The sequence below is a fragment of the Hemitrygon akajei genome, unplaced genomic scaffold, assembly GCF_048418815.1.
Source record: "Hemitrygon akajei unplaced genomic scaffold, sHemAka1.3 Scf000048, whole genome shotgun sequence".
In the NCBI taxonomy this organism is placed as follows: domain Eukaryota; kingdom Metazoa; phylum Chordata; class Chondrichthyes; order Myliobatiformes; family Dasyatidae; genus Hemitrygon; species Hemitrygon akajei.
Genome location: NW_027331934.1, coordinates 5,140,404 through 5,163,351, shown reverse-complemented (window position 1 = coordinate 5,163,351; position 22,948 = coordinate 5,140,404). Strand labels below are relative to the sequence as shown.

The 22,948-nt window shown below is 43.6% G+C and overlaps 2 protein-coding genes across 2 annotated transcripts in view; both read right to left on the bottom strand.

Moving 5' to 3' along the window:
• LOC140720936 (uncharacterized) overlaps nucleotides 1–22,948 on the bottom strand; it is a 184,325-nt gene that overhangs the window by 11,868 nt on the left and 149,509 nt on the right. The gene's annotated exons all lie outside the window — the stretch shown is intronic.
• The window catches only part of LOC140720960 (NACHT, LRR and PYD domains-containing protein 12-like), a 135,278-nt gene continuing 121,700 nt past the window's right edge, over nucleotides 9,371–22,948 (bottom strand). The window contains exons 7-15 of the mRNA XM_073035829.1: nucleotides 17,842–17,928; nucleotides 13,035–13,205; nucleotides 12,709–12,879; nucleotides 12,383–12,553; nucleotides 12,057–12,227; nucleotides 11,731–11,901; nucleotides 11,405–11,575; nucleotides 11,082–11,249; nucleotides 9,371–10,085 (exon numbers count right to left, since the gene is read on the bottom strand). Coding sequence (XP_072891930.1) covers nucleotides 9,998–10,085; nucleotides 11,082–11,249; nucleotides 11,405–11,575; nucleotides 11,731–11,901; nucleotides 12,057–12,227; nucleotides 12,383–12,553; nucleotides 12,709–12,879; nucleotides 13,035–13,205; nucleotides 17,842–17,928 — 1,369 coding nt within the window. The 3' untranslated portion in view covers nucleotides 9,371–9,997. The remainder of the gene's footprint in view (nucleotides 10,086–11,081; nucleotides 11,250–11,404; nucleotides 11,576–11,730; nucleotides 11,902–12,056; nucleotides 12,228–12,382; nucleotides 12,554–12,708; nucleotides 12,880–13,034; nucleotides 13,206–17,841; nucleotides 17,929–22,948) is intronic.

Genomic DNA, 22,948 nt, shown 5'->3' with positions numbered 1-22,948 from the left:
CTTGAAGCAGGTTCCTTATGTCCAGTCTATTCCGTAATTTAGTTTTTGTGGCTCTCGGCACTTAGCTTCTGTCCCGCGCTACTTACGTTTTCTCCGCTGAAAAAACTCAACACGTTTGCGTTTAAGTGCAGGGTGCTTGGACTCGGGGTACCGAAGCAGTTTTGAGGGCTTCATTGCCTCATTGGACAGCCTCCTGCCCGCCCGCCGCCAGATGCCTTGGCTTGGTGTGGTTGGTCGTGGGTCAGGTGAGAGGACAATGTCAGGGCCGGAGGTCCCTGTGCCGGGGCCGCGGCAGTCACAGTCCGGAGAGAGTGACCAACCGAGCAAGGAGTGTGACAGGGCACGTGCCCACCCCCCCTTGTAGGACCTATCAGCCGACAAAAGTTTGTTTCAGTAGATCACAGCACGGTAGCTGCTCTGATACCTATGAAACACTGAGCCCGAATTAGGTCGTCTGCGAATATTTTAGCACCGGATTCCCCACAAACATTCAGTGTGCTAAACAGGTTTAGAGGCAGCACTCCAGGCCAGTAGTGACGGCACTTCCCACCGGCCGCCCGAGGCCAACTGGCGATCTCTGGCATGAGGGCGTCACTGCGGTTAGGCAACTGATGACCTCGCGTGCACTCAAGTTCAACAGTGGGTTGACAGGGAATGAGGAAAGGTACAGCTGACTCATGTTGTTTCTCGTGGCCCAGTGGTTGGGGACACTGTGTAGTTACACGCATGTAGAAAGAATGGAACTAAAACCCCACAACCCGGAAACAATCTTTCAACAGTATTTGTGTATTTATTTTTCTTAGTTTTTGGGCTCTACTGGAAATGTCTCGGGGGGTCTCAAGATGGCGCTCATGGAGTAAACCGCACTTAGGCTTTGCTCCAAAACTTTTACGTCTTTTAGCCTACAAACACCCCTTAAACTTATTCTAAAGGGGTTTAAATATACTGAATTCTTCTTTTTAAACTATTTGAATTATTCTCAACTTGCTGAAATGTCTAAAGTAAAAGAACCGAAACAGACGAAAGAATTGGTAACTTTAGAAGCAGTTGCGAAGATTGTGGAAGCTAAATTTGAAGAGATGGAGGAAAAATTATTCAAAAGGCTTTCGAAGTATGACGATCGTTTGAAATCACTCGAAGAAAAGTTTCTGGAACTTTCACTGGAATCACAAAAACAACAAGCAAGCATTTTGGCTCTTGAAGAAGCCGCTCGTAAGAAAGATCGTATGATTGAAAAAATACAAGAAGAGCAAACCTCGACTTCTCAACAGATGGATTGTTATAAAGTTAAAATTACGGATTTGGAAAATCGCTCTCGAAGGCAAAATCTCCGGTTAATTGGGATCCCGGAAGGATTTGAAAGCGGTGATCTTACCGTTTTCTTCTCTAAATTTCTAGTGGATGTCCTGGGCAAAGAGGTCCTGGATCCCCCCCCCCCCAATAATCGATCGAGCACATCGGGTAACAAGATTTTATGCAAGTTCAAGTTCGAAGCCGCGGCACATAATTTTGCGGATACACTACCCTCATATTAAAGATCGCTTGATCCGTGTGGCTCGTAAAAATGGTATGATAACCCATCAAAATTTCAAGTTTCGTATCTTGGAGGACTATAGCCCAGAAGTATTACGGGCTAGGCTGGCTTTCAGATCGGTTATGTCGAATTTCCACCAGAAAGGCTACAAGCAAGCGCTGTTATTCCCAGCACATCTGAGAGTCGCCCTGGAAGATGGAACTGTTCGGCTGTTTAAATCGCCAGCGGATGCTCAAGGTTTCCTGGATCAATGACATTCTATTGGGCTGATCAGTGTAATTTAGCCTATAGATTTGGATCTATTATGGATTGATATATGGGTCCTTTCTTTTTTTTTTATATGGCTTGCATATATTTTTTATATACGATTAAAGCTTTCTTTTTTTTCTGCTGGGTTTATGCTGATTTTATAGTTTTTCATATTATTAATCTATTAGCGTTGAAAATGACCGATTAGGGTCTCTCTTTTGTTTTTCTTTTTTTAAAATAAAAAACGATATACGCTTTCTTTTATACTTTTAACATCTGAATATTAAGACTGAGGAATAAAAAATGGCGTTTCTTCTTCCCGACTGACTCCAGTGTTTGGAGCGTCATAACTGTTTTGATGTATTTGAAAGTTTGAAACTTTTATTTATTGTTTTAATTCTTTTCTTTTAACTTTTTTGTTTATATACATTTATAACACTAATTTTATATCTTAACTTTTGTAGTATTAACCCTTTTTATAATGTGGGTTGTGTGTATTTTCTTAACTCTATTACGTTCGAGTTGCCGTCTTGAGACATGGGGGTAGTTTTAGTATTAGCTCGCTCGCTTGCCTTTTTTGGCTTTTTTCTTGGGGTTTCAAGGGTGGTGGGAGGGGGATTTTTCTTTCTTTTTTTTGTTTTTTGCTTGCTTTTCGCTTAGTTTTACTTTATGGGCGCATATGAAACTACAAAAATGGCTGCAGTGCTATGACTTCCGGTTTCCTTTTGAACTTATTTCCTTCTTCCGGGTTCATGAGTTCACTTTTCTTTCGAACTTATGTATTAACTGTAATATATACTGTCAAGATGGTTAAGACTATTAATTTCGTTTCTTGGAATACTAATGGTTTAAATCATCCGATCAAACGGAAAAAAGTATTCAAAGTATTCCATAGAATGAATGCTAATGTTATCTTTATACAAGAGACTCATGTAAGGAAGATGGATAGTCAGCGCTTGTTTAGGTTCTGGAAGGGCCAACAGTACCACTCAAATGTGCAAGCCAAAGTGAGAGGTGTGTCTATTTTTATAGACTCATCTACTGCTTTTATACATCATGAAACAATTTCAGATCCGCAGGGTAGATTTTTGCTTATTACTGGTTTACTTTGTAATCAAAAAGTTCTTCTAGTTAATGTTTATGCTCCAAATACTGATTGTCCTGAATTTTTTAAATGTTTATTTACATCCTTTCCCAATCTGAATCAATATAGATTGATAATGGGCGGGGATTTTAATTGTTGTTTAAACCCTGTGATGGATAGATCCAAGCCCATTCAAATTTTTCCGAATAAATCGGCTTCTCTTATTAATTCCTTTATGATTGATTCAGCTATTTGTGAAATTTGGCGTTTTTTACACCCTAATGACAAAGAGTTTTCATACTTTTCCCATGTCTATCATAGTTATTCAAGAATTGATTACTTTTTCATTGATCAGCATTTACTTACAGATGTCATGGATTGTAAATATGACTCAATTATCATATCTGATCATGCACCTTTGAAGTTATCTATTAAGGTGACGGATTCATATATTAGTACGAAAAGTTGGAGGCTTAATCCTGTTCTTTTGCAGGACTCTGACTTTATTAACTTTATTAAACAGCAAATTGATTTGTTTTTCTCAATAAATTCTACAGCAGAGATCTCTAGTGGAATTTTATGGGATACTTTTAAGGCATATATTCGTGGACAGATTATTTCATATTCTGCTGGAGTTAGGAAACGAACTAATTCCAAAATATTAACATTAGTTGATAAAATTAAGGCAATTGATAAGATCTACTCATCAACTCCTAGTAAAGAACTTTATAAAGAAAGAGTGGAACTCCAAATGGAACATAGTTTACTATTAACCTCCTCGATTGAAAGTCAGTTAATTAAATCGAAAGCTCAATTTTATACATATGGAGATAAGTCAGGTAAACTACTAGCTAATCAATTGAAAATTGCTTCAGATAAGCGACAAATTACTAGGATTCGTAAACAAGATGGTACTTTGACGATTGACCATAAAGAGATAAATAAAGCCTTTCAAGATTTTTATAATTCCTTATATCAATCAGAATGTACTAAGGACTCTTCTATTATGAATGAATTTTTAGGGAAATTGAATATTCCAAAAGTAACTGTTGAAGATAACGTATTTTTGGATACACCTATTACCGAGTCTGAAATAGAAAAAGGCTATTTTTTCAATGAACTCGGGTAAAGCTTCAGGTCCAGATGGTTTTTCCGTAGAATTTTTTAAATCCTTTTCTTCTATACTTTCTCCTTGGCTTTGTAAAATTTTTAAAGATGCATTAAGTATAGGTAAACTACCACAATCTTTTTATGAAGCTTCTATTTCTTTAATTCTTAAAAAAGATAAAGACCCGACTGAATGTGCATCCTATCGACCTATATCTTTGCTGAATACGGATTTTAAGATTTTTAGTAAAATTTTAGCTATTAGATTAGAAAATATATTACCTCGGATTATTTCTGAGGATCAGACCGGATTTATTAAAAATCGCTATTCATCTTTTAACATTAGAAAATTAATTAATATTGCTTATACCTCTACATCTAAAATCCCAGAATGTATTATCTCTTTGGATGCCGAAAAAGCATTTGATAGAGTCGAATGGTCATATTTATTCAATACATTGCAACATTTTAATTTTAGATCAAAATTTATATCATGGATTAAGTTAATATATCATAAACCTTTAGCTTCGGTTTTTACCAATAATCAAAAATCCCCTTTTTTTCAATTATTTCGCGATACAAGGCAAGGTTGTCCTTTGAGCCCTTTATTATTTGATATCGCTTTAGAACCCTTGGCTATAGCTATTCGTGAATCACCCAATATTTTAGGCATTACCCGTGGAGAGACGATGTATAAGGTATCATTATATGCGGACGATTTGTTATTATATATATCTGATCCTGAAAGATCTATTCCTGCTATTTCTTCTTTACTTGCTCAATTTAGTAATTTTTCTGGTTATAAATTGAATTTTAATAAGAGTGAACTTTTTCCATTAAATATGTATATTCCAATTTATAATCATGTACCATATAGAATCGTTACAGATTATTTTACCTATTTAGGTATTAAAATTACTAAAAAACATAAAGATTTGTTTAAAACTAATTTTTTACCCTTAATAGATCAAATTAAGCAACTTGCTAATAGATGGTCCCCACTATCTTTGTCTTTGGTAGGCAGAGTTAATGCCATTAAGATGATGATACTACCTAAATTTCTATATTTATTTCAAGCATTACCAATTTTTATCCCTAAATCTTTTTTTGATATGGTTGACTCTAAAATATCTTCCTATTTGTGGCAGAACAAAAATCCTAGATTAGGCAAAACATATTTACAGAAGCCAAAGAAGGAGGGCGGCTTGGCTTTACCAAACCTAAGATTTTACTATTGGGCAGTTAATATACGGTATTTGATATTTTGGACACAAGAATTGACTACAGTAGCTGGCCCACAATGGGTAAATTTGGAATGTAAATCTGTGCAAGATTTCTCATTGATCTCAATCTTAGGATCTTCACTTCCTTTTTCGTTACTCAAAATTAATAAACAGATAACTAATCCCATAGTTAAGTATACATTACGAATCTGGTTTCAATTTCGTAAATATTTTAGCTTGAATAAGTTTATACTGTCAAGTCCTATAATATCTAATTACTTCTTTCGGCCATCATCTATAGATCAAGCTTTTTTCCTATGGAAAACAAAAGGTATAACATGTTTTCGTGATCTGTTTTTGGATGATAACATTATGTCCTTTGAACAGTTATCTAACAAATACAATTTATCTAAAACCCATTTTTTTTAGATACTTACAAATTAGAAATTTTTTATATAATGAATTAAAGTCTTTTTCGAAAGAATGTCCATTGGACATTACAGAGAGAATTCTAACTCTTAATCCTTATCAAAAGGGTTTAGTAGCTATCATTTACAATATGATTATGAAGGTACAGCCAGATATATCAGAAAAAATTAAGAAGGAATGGCAGGAAGAATTGCATTGCCCTATATCTACTGAGCAATGGGAAAAAAAATTATTATTGGTAAACTCATCCTCTATCTGTGCTAAACATGCTCTAATACAATTCAAGGTTGTACACAGAGCCCACATGTCTAAAAATAAACTTGCTCGATGTTATTCTTATGTTAATCCAACCTGTGATAGATGTCATTCTGATATTGCTACATTGACCCATATGTTTTGGTCTTGTCCTTGTTTACAAAGCTATTGGAAGGATATTTTTAATATCATTTCAAGAGTTTTAAATATTAATCTTCAACCGCATCCTTTTACTGCAATCTTTGGTCTACCTATGATAGATAATATGTGTCTATCTGCTTCATCTCAGCGAATGATTGCATTTGTTACACTAATGGCTAGAAGATCTATTTTATTGAACTGGAAAGAAATTAATCCTCCAACTGTATTTCAGTGGCTCTCTCAAACCATTTCCTGTTTGAGTTTAGAAAAAATTAGAAGTGTGGTCTTTAACTCCTCAGTTAAATTTGAGGAAACTTGGAGACCATTTATTCAACATTTTCATGCGAATTAAATGGTCTGATCCTGAACCTTATTGTTACCATCCTGTACTGTATAAATGGAGGTTCGGAGTCATTGGCACTACTGTATGTATTTAACATTATACAATTGCCCATGTTAGTTATTTTTTTTATATTGTTTTTTTTTTCTTCTTTTTGGGGTTTTTTTTTTGGTTTTCATTTTAAATCCTTCATATTAATATTATAAGTTTGGGAGACTTTTTACATTGATAATATATAATTGATTATTAATGAATCTATTGTGTACTCTCAAATGTTTTTGTACTTATATTTTACTTATGTTTTTTTCTCAAAATCAATAAAAAGATTTGAAAAGAAAAAAAGAAAAGAAAGAAAGAAAAGTCTGTGTCTGAACCCGGGTGTGTGTGATGGGAAGGTGTGGAGGGAGATTCACTCTGTGTCTGACCCAGGAAATGTGTGATGGGACAGTGTGGAGGGAGATTCACTCTGTGTCTGACCCCGGAAGTGTGTGATGGGACGTTGTGGTGGGAGATTCACTCTGTGTCTGACCCCGGAAGTGTGTGATGGGACGATGTGGAGGGAGATTCACTCTGTGTCTGACCCAGGAAATGTGTGATGGGACAGTGTGGAGGGAGATTCACTCTGTGTCTGACCCCGGAAGTGTGTGATGGGACGTTGTGGTGGGAGATTCACTCTGTGTCTGACCCCGGAAGTGTGTGATGGGACGATGTGGAGGGAGATTCACTCTGTGTCTGATCCCGCGTGTGTGTGATGGGACGGTGTGGAGGGAGATTCACTCTGAGTCTGTCCCCGGGAGTGTGTGATGGGACGGTGTGGTGGGAGATTCACTCTGTGTCTGACCCCGGGAGTGTGTGTGACGTGACGGTGTGGACGGAGATTCACTCTGAGTCTGACCCCGGGAGAGTATGATGGGACGGAGCGGTGGGAGATTCACTGTGTGTCTGACCCCGGGAGAGTGTGATGGGACGGTGCGGACGGAGATTCAATCTGTGCATGACCGGGGAGTGTGTGATGCGACGGTGTGGAGGTAGATTCACTCTTTGTCTGACCCGGGGAGTGTGTGAAGGGACGGTGCGGAGGGAGATTCACTCTGTGTCTGATCCCGCGAGTGTGTGATGGGACGGTGTGGAGGGAGATTGTCTCTGTGTCTGACCCGGGAGTGTGTGATCGGATGGTGTGTTGGGAGATTCACTCTGTGTCTGACCCCGGGAGTGTGTGATGGGATGGTGTGGAGGGAGATTCACTCTTTGTCTGACACCGGAAGTGTGTGATGGGACGGTGTGGAGGGAGATTCACTCTGTGTCTGACCCCGGAAGTGTGTGATGGGACGTTGTGGAGGGAGATTCACTCTGTGTCTGATCCCGCGTGTGTGTGATGGGACGGTGTGGAGGGAGATTGTCTCTGTTTCTGTCCCCGGGAGTGTGTGATGGGACGGTGTGGTGGGAGATTCACTCTGTGTCTGACCCCGGGAGTGTGTGATGGGACGGTGTGGAGGGAGATTCACTCTGTGTCTGACCCCGGAAATGTGTGATGGGACGGTGTGGAGGGAGATTCACTCTGTGTCTGACCCCGGAAGTGTGTGATGGGACGGTGTGGAGGGAGATTCACTCTGTGGCTGACCCCAGGAGTGTGTGATGGGACGGTGTGGAGGGAAATTCACTCTGAGTCTTCCCCGGGAGTTTGTGATGGGATGGTTTTGAGGGAGCTTCACTCTGAGTCCGACACCAGGAGTATGTGATGGTACGATGCAAATGGAGATTCACTCTGTGTCTCACCCTGGGAGTGTGTGATGGGACAGTGTGGAGGGACATTCAGTCTGTGTCTGAACCCGGGTGTGTGTGATGGGACGATGTGGGGGTAGCTTCACTCTGTGACTGTGCCGGGGGAGTGTCTGATGGACGGTGTGGAGGGAGCTTCATTCTATGTCTGACCCCAGGAGTGTGTGCTGGTACAATGCAGAGGGAGATTCACTGTGTCTCACCCTGGGAGTGTGTGATGGGATGGTGTTGAGGGAGATTCACTCTGTGTCTGACCCCGGGAGTGTGTGATGGGACAGTGTGGAGGGAGATTCATTCTGTGTCTGACCCCGGGATTGTGTGATGGGACGGTGTGGAGGGAGATTCACTCTGTGTCTGACCCCGGGAGTGTGTGATGGGACAGTGTGGAGGGACATTCAGTCTGTGTCTGAACCCGGGTGTGTGTGATGGGACAGGCCATCTTGGCCCTTCTCTTCCGTGCTAAACACTCACTCTCTACCATGTCCCACTGACCTGCACTCACCCCATAACCATCCATTCCTCTCCTGTCCATATACCTATCCAATTTTTTTTTAAATGACAAAATTAAACCCGACTCTGCCACTTCTACTGGAAGCTCGTTCCATACAGCTACCACTCTCTGAGTAAAGAAGTTCTCCCTCGTGTTACCCCTAAACTTTTGCCCCCTGACTCTCAACTCATGTTCTCTTGTTTGAATCTCCCCTACTTTCAATGGAAAAATCTTTTCTACGTCAACTCTATCTATCCCCCTCATAATTTTAAATACCTCTATTAAGCCCCCCCCCCTTCAACCTTCTACGCTCCGAAGAATAAAGACCTAACTTGTTCAACCTTTCCCTGTTACTTAGGTGCTGAAACCCAGGTAACATTCTAGTAAATCTTCTCTGTACTCTCTCTATTTTGGTGACATCTTTCCTATAATTCGGTGACCAGAACTGTACATAATACTCCAAATTCGGCCTGATCAATGCCTTTTCCAATTGTAACATTACATCCCAACTCCTCGACTGAATGCTCTGATTTATAAAGGCCAGCATACCAAAAGGTTTCTTCAGCACCCTATTCACATGAGATTCCACCTTCAGGGAACTATGCACCATTATTCCGAGATCACTCTGTTCTACTGCATTCCTCAATGCCCTACCATTTCTGTTCATCGGGTGCTGGGGGCAGCAGTAACCCCATGTCACTGATTCTCCTATAATGAGACCAAAGTCAGACACCAAGACACTAAGTTACAGCGGTTTATTGATATCATCATGACAAATGTAAATCGACTCACTCACAGTCACACACAATTAACTGACCGGCGACAACGAGTGACCGGGTGAATAATCAGTCCCGTTTCTCACCGTCACTCTGCATCGGGGAACCGATGATTATAAAATCACACTTCAGGACCGTGTCCGGGATCGCAGCAGATCCAGGGTCACTGCCGAGGGATTTGTCCATTTAACATCATTATATCGGCCAGGCTGCCGAATGCACCGTCCTCAGCAAAGGGAGCAAAAGGATTCTCTCCCGGGATCACCCCACCCCGGGACACCGGAGTCCCAGACTGAGCCCCGGACCCCCGGGCTCTTCCTGTCTGAGTAATTCCCCGGGGTGTCACGTGGGAGTCTCGAATACGCACATCCGGCGGAAGCTGCCCCTCCGGACAGCAGGCGGAAACGCGTCACTGCGGGACCGCTGCCAGCGACGCACACAGCGCGGGGCCCGAGCCGGTTCCGTTAAAACCGTTGGGAATCAGCCCCGGCGCGCGGCCGTTAAAGGTAAGGGCGGGAGTTAAAGGGGAGGGCGGGGAGTCGGCCAAATGTCCTCATCCCGCGGGCGGGGATGTTCACACATTCAGATGTTCACAGATCCACTTTCAGTCCGGGTCTGAGTTCCTGCAGAGATCCCAGTTCCTTCTCCCCGGTCTCACTGAACTCATTCCACCACAGCCTGAAACAGATGGGAGAATAAAGATGAAATAAACAGATTACACAACAGTGTCAGTAACAGGGGACTGGGGTTAATGTTTCAACAACACTCACAGACAAATATCACCAGAAAACCCGCGGATCCGCTGATATTTTATCACATTGAACATTATGTTACGTATTCAGGCAACAATAAATATAGATGGGATAGGCAAGGGTTTAACAACAAATAACACGTTTATTAAACCCTGAAACAAACCCCCTCAAAAGTAAACAAACCCAAACGTAACCGGAAAACAGCTGCTGTGAGACACATTCACAGTTCTTAATAGCTTTGCAGTCCCAAACAGTCTTTAAAGCGGTATTGGGAAAAAACAGTTCTTTAGAACGATATGCCGAAAGTTCAAAAGCTCACGGTACTTTTAAAAGGAGAGACTTTTTAAAGCGATTTAAATTCTCTTCCACGTCGTTGTCCTTCGATTCCCCGGCGTCGAACTTTCCCACGAAGAATTTTATTAAATATAACGGTTTAAAGGCACTGACCTTCCTTCCACACTATTCTCAATCTCCCGCTATTTCCAGCGGAGATTAACACGAGAATAGTAAACGAAATCCTTCCGAATGAGGATCAAACAAGGTCGAAATCAATCCACCGTCGAAAATCGATTTTCCTCGATCTCCATCTTCCAAACTTTTGTTCTCTCTCCATCAGCAAAGAAACCGTTGGCAATGACCTTTTAAACTTTAGGCATTATATAGAACTTCATTTTTAACTAAACTGCGTCATCACATTAAATCACGCAGCAACATGAAGTCATCTTGGCAAACCCAGCCACGAACTACCCCACCTGACAGGGTGGGTCTCCCTTTTATACCCTGTAGAAAAACCCTGTCACATGACCTCTACTGGCGGGAAAATGACATCACTCCACCATCACAAGACCATTACCTTATGTCCAGTATAACTTCAACCCCAGTCACGTGTCACGGGTACGTAACAATTAACACAAACACTCACAGGATCAGCTTCAGACTCGGGAGGGTCAGTATGAGGTGGCGGAGAGCGGGGACAGATCCGTCTGTCAGCGAGTTTGATACCAGATCCAGCACCGTCAGTGATGGGTTTGTACTGAGAGCGGAGACGAGATCCTTGGCACCAGAATCTGTGAGACTGACTTCCCCCAGCCTGGAGATGAAAGAGAGTGAGGGTGAAGGACACAGAGAGACAGGAGACGGTACAAATCCCCAGTGTTTATCAGTAACACAATTACTGATCACATTAATGTTCAGTGTCAGACACCCAGTGACTGTAAACACAATCTCCCACAGTCTGGTACTTACCACAGTCTCTGTATTTTACACTCCGGGTTCCTCAGAGCCGCTGACACCAGTTTCACTCCTGAATCTCCCAGTTCATTATGACTCAGGTTCAGCTCCGTCAGCGATGGTTTTGTACTGAGAGCGGAGGCGAGATCCTCGGCACCAGAATCTGTGAGACCGACATCACGCAGCCTGGAGATGAGAGAGAGTGAGGGTGAAGGACACAGAGAGACAGGAGACGGTACAAATCCCCAGTGTTTATCAGTAACACAATTACTGATCACAATAATGTTCAGTGTCAGACACGCTTTGACTGTAAACACAATTTCCCACAGTCTGGTACTTACCCCAGTTTCTGTATTTTACACTCCGGGTTCCTCAGAGCCGCAGACACCAGTTTCACTCCTGAATCCCCCAGTTTATTGCCACTCAGGTTCAGCTCCGTCAGTGATGGTTTTGTACTGAGAGCGGAGACGAGATCCTCGGCACCAGAATCTGTGAGACCGACTTTGTCCAGCCTGGAGATGAGAGAGAGTGAGGGTGAAGGACACAGAGAGACAGGAGACGGTACAAATCCCCAGTGTTTATCAGTAACACAATTACTGATCACAATAATGTTCAGTGTCAGACACGCTTTGACTGTAAACACAATTTCCCACAGTCTGGTACTTACCCCAGTTTCTGTATTTTACACTCCGGGTTCCTCAGAGCCGCAGACACCAGTTTCACTCCTGAATCTCCCAGTTTATTATCACTCAGGTTCAGCTCCGTCAGTGATGGGTTTGTACTGAGAGCGGAGACGAGATCCTCGGCACCAGAATCTGTGAGACCGACATTGTCCAGCCTGGAGATGAGAGAGAGTGAGGGTGAAGGACACAGAGAGACAGGAGACGGTACAAATCCCCAGTGTTTATCAGTAACACAATTACTGATCACAATAATGTTCAGTGTCAGACACGCTTTGACTGTAAACACAATTTCCCACAGTCTGGTACTTACCCCAGTTTCTGTATTTTACACTCCGGGTTCCTCAGAGCCGCAGACACCAGTTTCACTCCTGAATCCCCCAGTTTATTGCCACTCAGGTTCAGCTCCGTCAGTGATGGGTTTGTACTGAGAGCGGAGACGAGATCCTCGGCACCAGAATCTGTGAGACCGACTTTGTCCAGCCTGGAGATGAGAGAGAGTGAGGGTGAAGGACACAGAGAGACAGGAGATGGTACAAATCCCCAGTGTTTATCAGTAACACAATTACTGATCACAATAATGTTCAGTGTCAGACACGCTTTGACTGTAAACACAATTTCCCACAGTCTGGTACTTACCCCAGTTTCTGTATTTTACACTCCGGGTTCCTCAGAGCCGCAGACACCAGTTTCACTCCTGAATCCCCCAGTTTATTACCACTCAGGTTCAGCTCCGTCAGTGATGGGTTTGTACTGAGAGCGGAGACGAGATCCTCGGCACCAGAATCTGTGAGACCGACATTGTCCAGCCTGGAGATGAGAGAGAGTGAGGGTGAAGGACACAGAGAGACAGGAGACGGTACAAATCCCCAGTGTTTATCAGTAACACAATTACTGATCACAATAATGTTCAGTGTCAGACACGCTTTGACTGTAAACACAATTTCCCACAGTCTGGTACTTACCCCAGTTTCTGTATTTTACACTCCGGGTTCCTCAGAGCCGCAGACACCAGTTTCACTCCTGAATCCCCCAGTTTATTACCACTCAGGTTCAGCTCCGTCAGTGATGGGTTTGTACTGAGAGCGGAGGCGAGATCCTCGTCACCAGAATCTGTGAGACCGACATTCCTCAGCCTGGAGATGAGAGAGAGTGAGGGTGAAGGACACAGAGAGACCGGAGACGGTACAAATCCCCAGTGTTTATCAGTAACACAATTACTGATTTTTTTTCTTCAGCACGACTGCGCAAGTCGGCCAGTGAGAACAGCGAGAAGAGTTTAAAAGGAAGACAGATTTACAGAGCGAGTGTCAGAGGAGCGGGAGACAGAGTAGGAAGGCTTTGGCTGAACGGGGCTTCGGCGATAAAGGGTCGAGGTGAGGTAGGTTATCTGTTTACAATACAGACAGAGAGTATGTGTGTGAGGCTGGTTTTCTGTGCTCGGTGTCAGATGTGGGAGATCCTGGAGACTCCCAGACGGCAACATCTGCACCCGGTGTGTCGAGCTGCAGCTCCTTAGGGACCGAGTTAGGGAACTGGAGATGCAGCTCGATGACCTTCGTCTGGTCAGGGAGAGGGAGGAGGTGATAGAGAGGAGTTACAGGCAGGTGGTCACACCGGGGCCACGGGAGACTGAAGAAGTGGGTCACAGTCAGGAGAGGGAAGGGCAAGAAGCAGGAACTAGTGAATACCCCAGTGGCTATTCCCCTTGACGATAAGTACCCCTGTTCGAGTACTGCCGGAGGGGGGTGGCCTATGGGTTGGGGAGCATCAGTGTCAGTGCCTCTGGCACAGAGTCTGGCCCTGTGGCTCAGGAGGGCAGGGAAAGGAAGAGGAAGGCAGCAGAGATAGGGGACTATAGTCAGGGGGTCAGACAGATGATTCTGTGGTGGCAGGAAGGAAACTCGGATGCTAGTTTGCCTCATAGGTGCCAGGGTATGGGATGTTTCTGATCACGTCCAAGATATCCTGCAGTGGGAGGGAGAACAGCCAGAGGTCGTGGTACATATTGGTACCAGTGACATAGGTAGGAAAAGGGAAGAGGTCCTGAAAGTAGACTACAGGGAGTTAGGAAGGAAGTTGAGAAGCAGGACCTCAGAGGTAGTGATCTTGGAATTACTGCCTGTGGAACGTGACAGTGAGAATAGGAATAGGATGAGGTGGAGGATAAACGCATTGACTGAGGGATTGGAGCAGGAGGCAGGGATTCAGATTTCTGGATCATTGGGACCTCTTTTGGGGCAGGAGTGACCTGTACAAAAAGGATGGGTTGCACTTGAATTCCTGGGGGGCCAATATCCTGGCAGGAAGGTTTGCTAAGGCTACTGGGGAGAGTTTAAACTAGAATTGCTGGGGGGAGGGAACCAAATTGATGTGATGGAGGAGAGGGAGGTTGGCTCACAAATAGAGAGAATTTGGAGACAGTGTGAAAGGGAGGATACGCGGGTGATAGAGAAGGGAGGCACTCAGTCCGATGGTTTGAGATGTGTCTATTTTAATGCAAGGAGTATGATGAATAAAACGGATGAGCTTAGAGCGTGGATCAGCTCTCAGAGATATGATGTGGTGGCCATTACAGAGACTAGGATGGTGCAGGGGCAGGAATGGCTACTTCACGTGCCAGGATTTAATTGTTTCAGAAAGGACAGGGAGGGAGGCAAAAGAGGTGGGGACGTGGCACTGTTGATCAGAGATAGTGTCATGGCTACAGAAAAGGAGGACACTACGGCATCTCTGGGTGGAAGTTAGGAACAGGAAGGGGTCAATAACACTACTGGGTGTTTTGTATAGACCACCCAACAGTAACAGGGACATCGAGGAGCAGATAGGAAGACAGATTCTGGAAAGGAGTTTTAATAACAGGGTTGTTGAGGTGTGAGATTTTAATTTCCCAAATATTGATTGGTATCTCCCTAGAGTGAGGGGTTTAGATGGAGCGGAGTTTGTTAGGTGTGTTCAGGAAGGTTTTCTGACACAATATGTAGATAAGCCTACAAGAGGAGAGGTTGTACTTGATCTGCTATTGGGAAATGAACCTGGTCAGGTGTCAGGTCTCTCAGTGGGAGAGCATTTTGGAGATAGTGATCACAATTTTGTCTCTTTTACCACACCTTTAGAGAGGTATGGGTCAGTTAAGTTAGGGAAACCTTTAATTGGAGTAAGGGGAACTATGGGGCTATCAGGTTGGAACTTGTAAGCATGAATTGGAAACAGATGTTGTCAGAGAATAGTACCGAAGCAATGTAGAACATGTTCAAGGGATATTTACATGGGGTTCTGAGAAGGTGCGTTCCAATGAGACATGGAAAGGATGGTAGGGGACAAGATCTGTGATGTACAAAGGCTGTTGTAAATCTAGTCAAGAAGAAAAGAAGAGCTTACAAAAGGTTCAAAAACAAGGTAGTGATATGAATCTGGAAGATTATAAGGCTAGCAGGAAGGAGCTTAAGAATGAAATCAGGAGAGCTGGAAGGGGCCATGAGAAGGCCTTGGCGGACAGGATTAAGGAAAACCCTAAAGCATTCTGCAAGTATGTGAAGAGCAAGAGGATAAGATGTAAGAGGATAGGACGAATCAAGTGTGAAATGGAAAAGAGCGTATTGAACCGGAGGAAATAGCGGAGATATTTAATGAACCATTTGCTTCAGTATTCATGACGGAAAAGGATCTTGGCAATTGTAGGGATGACTTGCAGTGGACTGAAAAGCTTGAGAATGTAGATATTAAGAAATATGTGGTGGAGCTTTTGGAAAGCATCAAGTTGGATAAGTCACTGCGACCGGAAAAGGTGTACACCAGGCGACTGTTGGAAGCAAGGGAAGAGATTGCTGAGCCTCTGGCGATGATCTTTGCATCATCAATGAGGACATGAGAGGTTCCGGAGGATTGGAGGGTTGCGAATCTCGTTCACTTATTCAAGAAAGGGAGTAGTGATAGCCCAGGAAATTATAGACCAGTGAGTCTTACTTCAGTGGTTGGTAAGTTGATGGAGAAGATCCTGAGAGGTAGGATTTATGAACATCTGGAGAGGCAAAATATGATTAGGAATAGTCAGCATGACTTTGTCAAAGGCAGGTTGTGCCTTACGAGTCTGAATGCTTTTGTTGAGGATGTGACTAAACACATTGATGAAGGAAGGAAGAAGATGCAGTGTATATTGATTTCAGCAAGGCATTTGATAAGGTACACCATGCAAGACTTATTGAGAAAGTAAGGAGGCATGGGATCCAAGGGGACATTGCTTTGTGGATCCAGAACTGGCTTGCCCACAGAAGACAAAGAGTGGTTGTAGATGGGTCATATTCTGCATGGAGGCCGGTGACCAGTGGAGTGCCTCAGAGATCTGTTCTGGGACCCCAAGTCTTTGTGACTTTTATAAATGACCTGGATGAGGAAGTGGAGGGATGGGTTAGTAAATATGATGATGACACAAAGCTTGGGGGTGTTGTGAATAGTGTGGAGGGCTGTCAGAGTTTACAATGGGACATTGATAGGATGCAAAACTGGGCTGAGAAGTGGCAGATGGAGTTCAACCCAAATAAGTGTGAAGTGGTTTACTTTGGTAGGTCAAATATGATGGCAGAATATAGTATTAATGGTAAGACTCTTAGCAGTGTGGAGGATCAGAGGGATCTTGGGGTCCGAGTACATAGGACACTCAAAGATGCTATGCAGGTTGACTCTGTAGTTAAAAGGGCGTACAGTGTATTGGCCTTCATCAGTCGTGGGATTGAGATTAAGAATCGAGAGGTAATGTTTAACAGTTGAGAGATTATGAGGGGGGATAGATCGAGTTGACGTGGATAGACTTTTTCCATTGAGAGTAGGGGAGATTCAAACAAAAGGACATGATTTGAGAGTTAGGGGGCAAAAGTTTAAGGGTAACACGAGGGGGAATTTCTTTACTCAGAGAGTGGTAGCTGTGTGGAGCGAGCTTCCAGTAGAAGTGGTAGAGGCAGGTTGGGTATTGTCATTTAAAGTAAAATTGGATAGGTATATGGACAGGAAAGGAATGGAGGGTTATGGGCTGAGTGCCGGTCAGTGGGACTAGGTGAGAGTAAGCGTTCAGCACGGACTAGAAGGGCCAAGATGGCCTGTTTCCGTGCTGTAATTGTTATATGGTTATATGTTGCAGCTATACAGGACCCTGGTCAGACCCTACTTGGAATACTGTGCTCAATTCTGGTCGCCTCACTATAGGAAGGACGTGGAAACCATAGAAAGGGTGCAGAGGAGATTTACAAGGATGTTGCCTGGATTGTGGTGCATGCCTTATGAGAATAGGTTGAGTGAACTTGGCCTTTTCTCTTGGAGTGACGGAGGATGAGAGGTGATTTGGTAGAGATGTACATGATAATGAGAGGCATTGATCATGTAGATAGTCAGAGGCTTTTCCCCAGGGCTGAACTGGCTAACATGAGAGGGCATAGTTTTAAGGTGCTTGGAAGTAGGTACAGAGGAGTTGTCAGGGGTAAGTTTTTTTACACAGAGAGTGGTGAGTGCGTGGAATGGGCTGCTGGTGGCGGTGGTGGAGATGGAAACGATCGGATCTTTTAACTCCAGGAAGGCTACATGGAGCTTAGAAACATGGAGGGCTATGGGTAAAACCGAGGTAATTCTAAAGTAGAAACATGTTCGGCACAGCATTGTGGGCCGAAGGGCCTGTATTGTGCTGTAGATTTTCTATGTTTCTTTGTTTCTACTGATCACATTAATGTTCAGTGTCAGACACCCAGTGACTGTAAACACAATCTCCCACAGTCTGGTACTTACCCCAGTTTCTGTATTTTACACTCCGGGTTCCTCAGAGCCGCAGACACCAGTTTCACTCCTGAATCTCCCAGGTCATTCCCCCCAAGTCTAAACACAAACAGACAGATTGATGAACAAAGTGATTCAAACCGTGGGTCTGGGGGAATTTCTCTCACTTGGATATTTCAGGAAACATTAAACCCTTCAGTAAATCACTGATCGGAGTTCCCATCACTATCAATATCCCTCACTGACCAGCTCCAGTGTATTCACCGAATGTCGGTAATTTCGTCTGTCGGTGTGACTCTGTAAACTCCACATATTCTGTCCCATTCCCCGATGGCTAAACAAAATGTTCCTGACAGAAAAGCAGAAATGTCAATGGGACACAGTGAAATAGACCCACCCGAGCTAAAGGGATGGGGAAGAGAGATCCCACAAGAAGAGTGGGGGATGGGAACAGAGGCCCCACACGAGAAAGGGTGATGGTGAATAGAGATCCCACATGAGGAAGGGGGATGGGGGAGAGAGATCCCACAGGAGGAAGGGGGACGGGGAAGAGAGATCCCACAGGAGGAAGGGGGATGGGGAAGTGAGATCCCACAGGAGGAAGGGGGATGGGGAAGAGAGATCCCACAGGAGGAAGGGGGACGGGGAAGGGACATTGCACAGGAGGAAGGTTGAAGGGGAAGGGAGATCTCACAGGTAGATTGCTACCCGTGCCACGTGCTAGTGAGGCTACAAATAGGAAGATAATGCAGCTAAATACGTGGCTGAGGGGATGGTGCATGAGGATGGGGTTCATGTTTCTGGACAATTGGGCTTTCTTCCAGGAGAGGTGCGACCAGTTCGAATTGGACAGTTTGCACCCTGAACTGGAGGGGACTAACATCCTAGCCGGTAGGTTAGGCAAGTTCTGCTCAGGGGGTTTTAAACCAGATTGTAAGCGGAGGGTGCAGTGTGTTAGAGCTGATAGTGATGTGGAGGAGGATACGGGTCATGTGAGGACTGCTTGTATAGACAGATATCAATGGTTTGTACGTGATAGAAATGTTCTCAGGTACATCTATTTCCATACGAGGAGTATTGTAGGTAAGGCAGATGAGTTTAGGTCGTGGATTGGCACATGATGATATCGACATCATTGCTATTAGTAAGACTTGGTTGCAGGAGGGGCAGGACTAATAACTATATAAACATATAACAATTACAGCACGGAAACAGGCCATTTCGGCCCTTCTAGTCCGTGCCGAATGCTTGCACTCACCTAGTCCCACTGACCCGTACTCAGCCCATAACCCTCCATTCCTTTCCTGTCCATATACCTATCCAATTTTACTTTAAATGACAATACCGAACCTGCCTCTACCACTTCTACTGGAAGCTCATTCCACACAGCGACCACTCTCTGAGTAAAGAAATTACCCGTCATATTACCCTTAAACGTTTGCCCCCTAACTCTCAACTGATGTCCTCTTGTTTGAATCTCCACTATTCTCAATGGAAAAAGCCTATCCACGTCAACTCTGTCTATCCCCCTCATAAGTTTAAATACCTCTATCGTCCCCCCTCAACCTTCTATGCTCCAAAGAATAAAGACCTAACTTGTTCAATCTTTCTGTGTAACTTAGGTGCTGAAACCCAGGTAACATTCTAGTAAATCTTCTCTGTACTCTCTCTATTTTATTGACATCTTTCCTATAATTCGGTGACCAGAACTGTACACAATACTCCAAATTTGGCCTTACCAATGCCTTGTACAATTTTAGCATTACATCCCAACTCCTATACTCAATGCTCTGATTTATAAAGGCCAACATACCAAAAGCTTTCTTCACCACCCTATCCACATGAGATTCCACCTTCAGGGAACTATGCACCATTATTCCTAGATCACCCTGTTCTACTGCATTCTTCAATGCCCTACAATTTACCATGTATGTCCTATTTGGATTATTCCTACTAAAATGCAGTACCTCACACTTATCAGCATTAAACTCCATCTGCCATTGTTCAGCCCACTCCTCTAACTGTTCTAAATCTCTCTGCAAACTTTTAAAACCTACTTCATTATCCACAACGCCACCTACCTTAGTATCATCTGCATACTTACCAATCCAATTTACCACCCCATCATCCAGATCATTAATGTATATGACAAACAACATTAGACCCAGTACAGATCCCTAAGGCCCACCACGAGTCACCGGCCTCCAACCTGACAGTTATCCACCACTACTCTCTGGCATCTCTCATCCAGACACTGTTGAATCCATTTTACTGCTTCAGTATTAATACCTAACGATCAAATCTTCCTAATTAACCTTCTGTGCAGAACCTTGTCAAGGGCCTTAATGAAGTCCATATAGACAACATCCACTGCTTTACCCTCGTCAACTTTACTTGTAACCTCTGCAAAAAATTCAATAAGGTATGTCAAACATGACCTTCCATGCACAAATCCATGTTGACTGTTCCTAATCAGACCCTGTCTATCCAGATAATTATATATACCATCTCTAAGAATACCTTCCATTAATTTACCCACCACTGACGTCAAACTGACAGGCCTATAATTGCTAGGTTTACTCTGGGAACCCTTTTTAAACAATGGAACCACATGAGCAATACGACAATCCTTCGGCACCATCTCCGTTTCTAATGACTTTTGAAATATTTCTGTCAGAGCCCCTGCTATTTCTACACTAACCTCCCTCATGGTCCTAGAGAATATCCTGTCAGGATCCAGAGATTTATACACTTTTATATTCCTTAAAAGCGCCAGCTTCATGTTCCGGCGTTCTGTTGTTTCAGACGTGATGGGGGTAGGGATGAAAGGGGGAGAAGTGGCATTACTAGTCAGGGAGAATATCACAGCTGTGCGTGGACGGGACAGCCCGGAGGGTTCGTCTACAGATGCCATATGGGTGGAGAGTGAGGAACGGGGAAAATGTGAGCACACGAATAGGGTTGTATTATAGACCACCCAATAGTCACAGAGAATCGGAGGAGCAAATCTGTAGAGAGTTAGCAGACCGATGTAAGAAACAGAAAGTTGTAATCGTAGGGGATTTTAACTTCCCACATATTGACGGGGACGCCCACTCTGAGAAAGGGTTAGATGGCGTGGAGTTTGTCAAATGTGTTCAGGAAAGTTTTCTAAATCAATATATTGAGGTACCAACGAGAGAGGGTGCAGTACCTGATCTCCTATTAGGGAACCAGACAGGTCAGGTGACAGAAGTATGTGTAAGCAAACATTTTGGGTCCAGTGACCATAGTGTCATTAGTTTCAAGATAATTATGGATAAGAATAGGACTCATCCACCAGTTAAGGTTCTGAATTGGAGAAGGGCCAATTTTGTGGAAATGAGAGAGGATCTGGGAAAAGTGGATTGGGATAAGTTGTTTTCTGGCAAGGATGTGTTCAGTAAGTGGAAGGCCTTCAAGGGTGAAATTTTGAGAGTGCAGAGTTTGCATGTTCCTACCAGGATTAAAGTCAAAGTTAACAGGCATAGGGAACCTTGGTTTTCAAGGGATATTGGTGATCTGGTTAAGTAGGTGTTTAGCAGGAATAGGCAACAAGGAACAATTGAGGTACTTGAAGAGTATAGAAAATATAAGCGAATACTAAAGAAGGAAATCAGGAAGGCAAAAAGAAGACATGAGGTTGCTTTAGCAGATAATGTGAAGGTAAACCAGAAGGGTTTCTACAAGTATATTGAGAGTAAAAGGATAGTAAAGGACAAAATTGGTCGCCTAGATGATCAGAGTGGTCGTCTATGTGTGGAGCCTCACGAGATGGGGGAGATCTTAAACAGGTTTTTTGCATCAGTGTTTACTCAGGAAACTGGCATAGCGGATATGGAATTAAGGCAAACAAACAGTGGTGTCATGGAACATATAGAGATTAAAGAGGAGGAGCTGCTTGCTGCCTTACAGTGAGTAAAGGTCGATAAATCCCCCGGGCCTGACATGATATCTCCTCGGACCTTGAGAGAGACTAGTGTAGAAATTGCAGGGGCCCTGGCAGAAATATTTAAAATGTCCTCAGCCACGGGTGCGGTGCCAGAGGATTGGAGGGTAGCTCATGTAGTTCTGTTGTTTGAAAAAGGCTCCAAAAGTAAACTAGGTAATTACAGGCCAGTGAGCCTGACATCAGTAGCAGGTAAATTATCAGAAGGTGTTCTGAGAGATCGGATATACAAGGATTTGGACAACCAAGGGCTGATTAAAGATAGTCAACATGGCTTTGTGTGTGGTTAATCATGTTTAATGAATCTTGTAGTGTTTTTCGAGGAGGTTACCAAGAATGCATATGAAGGAAAGGCTGTGGATGTTGTCTGCATGAACTTTAGTAAGGCCTTTGACAAGGTCCCACGTAAGAGGTTAGTTCAGAAAGTTCAGACACTAGGTATCCATGGAGAGGTTGTAAACTGGATTCGAATTGGCTGTGTGGGAGAAGACAGAGAGTGGTAGTGGATGATTGCTTCTCAGACTGGAGACCTGTGACTAGTGGTATGCCTCAGGGATCTGTGCTGGGACCATTGTTGTTTGTTGTCTATATCAATGATGTAGATGATAATTTGATAAATTGGATCAGCAGGTTTGCTGATGACACTAAGATGGATGCGTTGTGGACAGCGAGGAAGGCTTTCAAAGCTTGCAGAGGGTCTGGACCAACTGGAAGAATGGGCCAGAAAATGGCAGATGGAATTTAATGCAGACAAGTGTGAGGTGTTCCATTTTGGAAGGACAAATCAAGGTACGACATACACAATAACGGTAGGGCACTGAAGAGTGCGGAGGAACAGAGGGATCTGGGGGTTCAGATACATAAGCCCCTGAAAGTGGCGTCACAGGTGGACAGGGTTGTAAAAAAGGCTTTTGGCATCCTGGCATTCATAAATCAAAGTACTGAGTATAGGAGTTGGAATATTATGGTGAGGTTGTATAAGGCATTGGTGAGGCCAAATTTGGAGTATTGTGTGCAGCTCTGATCACCGAACTGTAGGAAGGATATCAGTAAGTTTGAAAAAGTGCAGAGAAGACTTACTAGGATGTTGCTGGGTGTGCAGGAGTTGAGTTACAAGGAAAGATTGAACAGGTTAGGACTTTATTCCTTGGA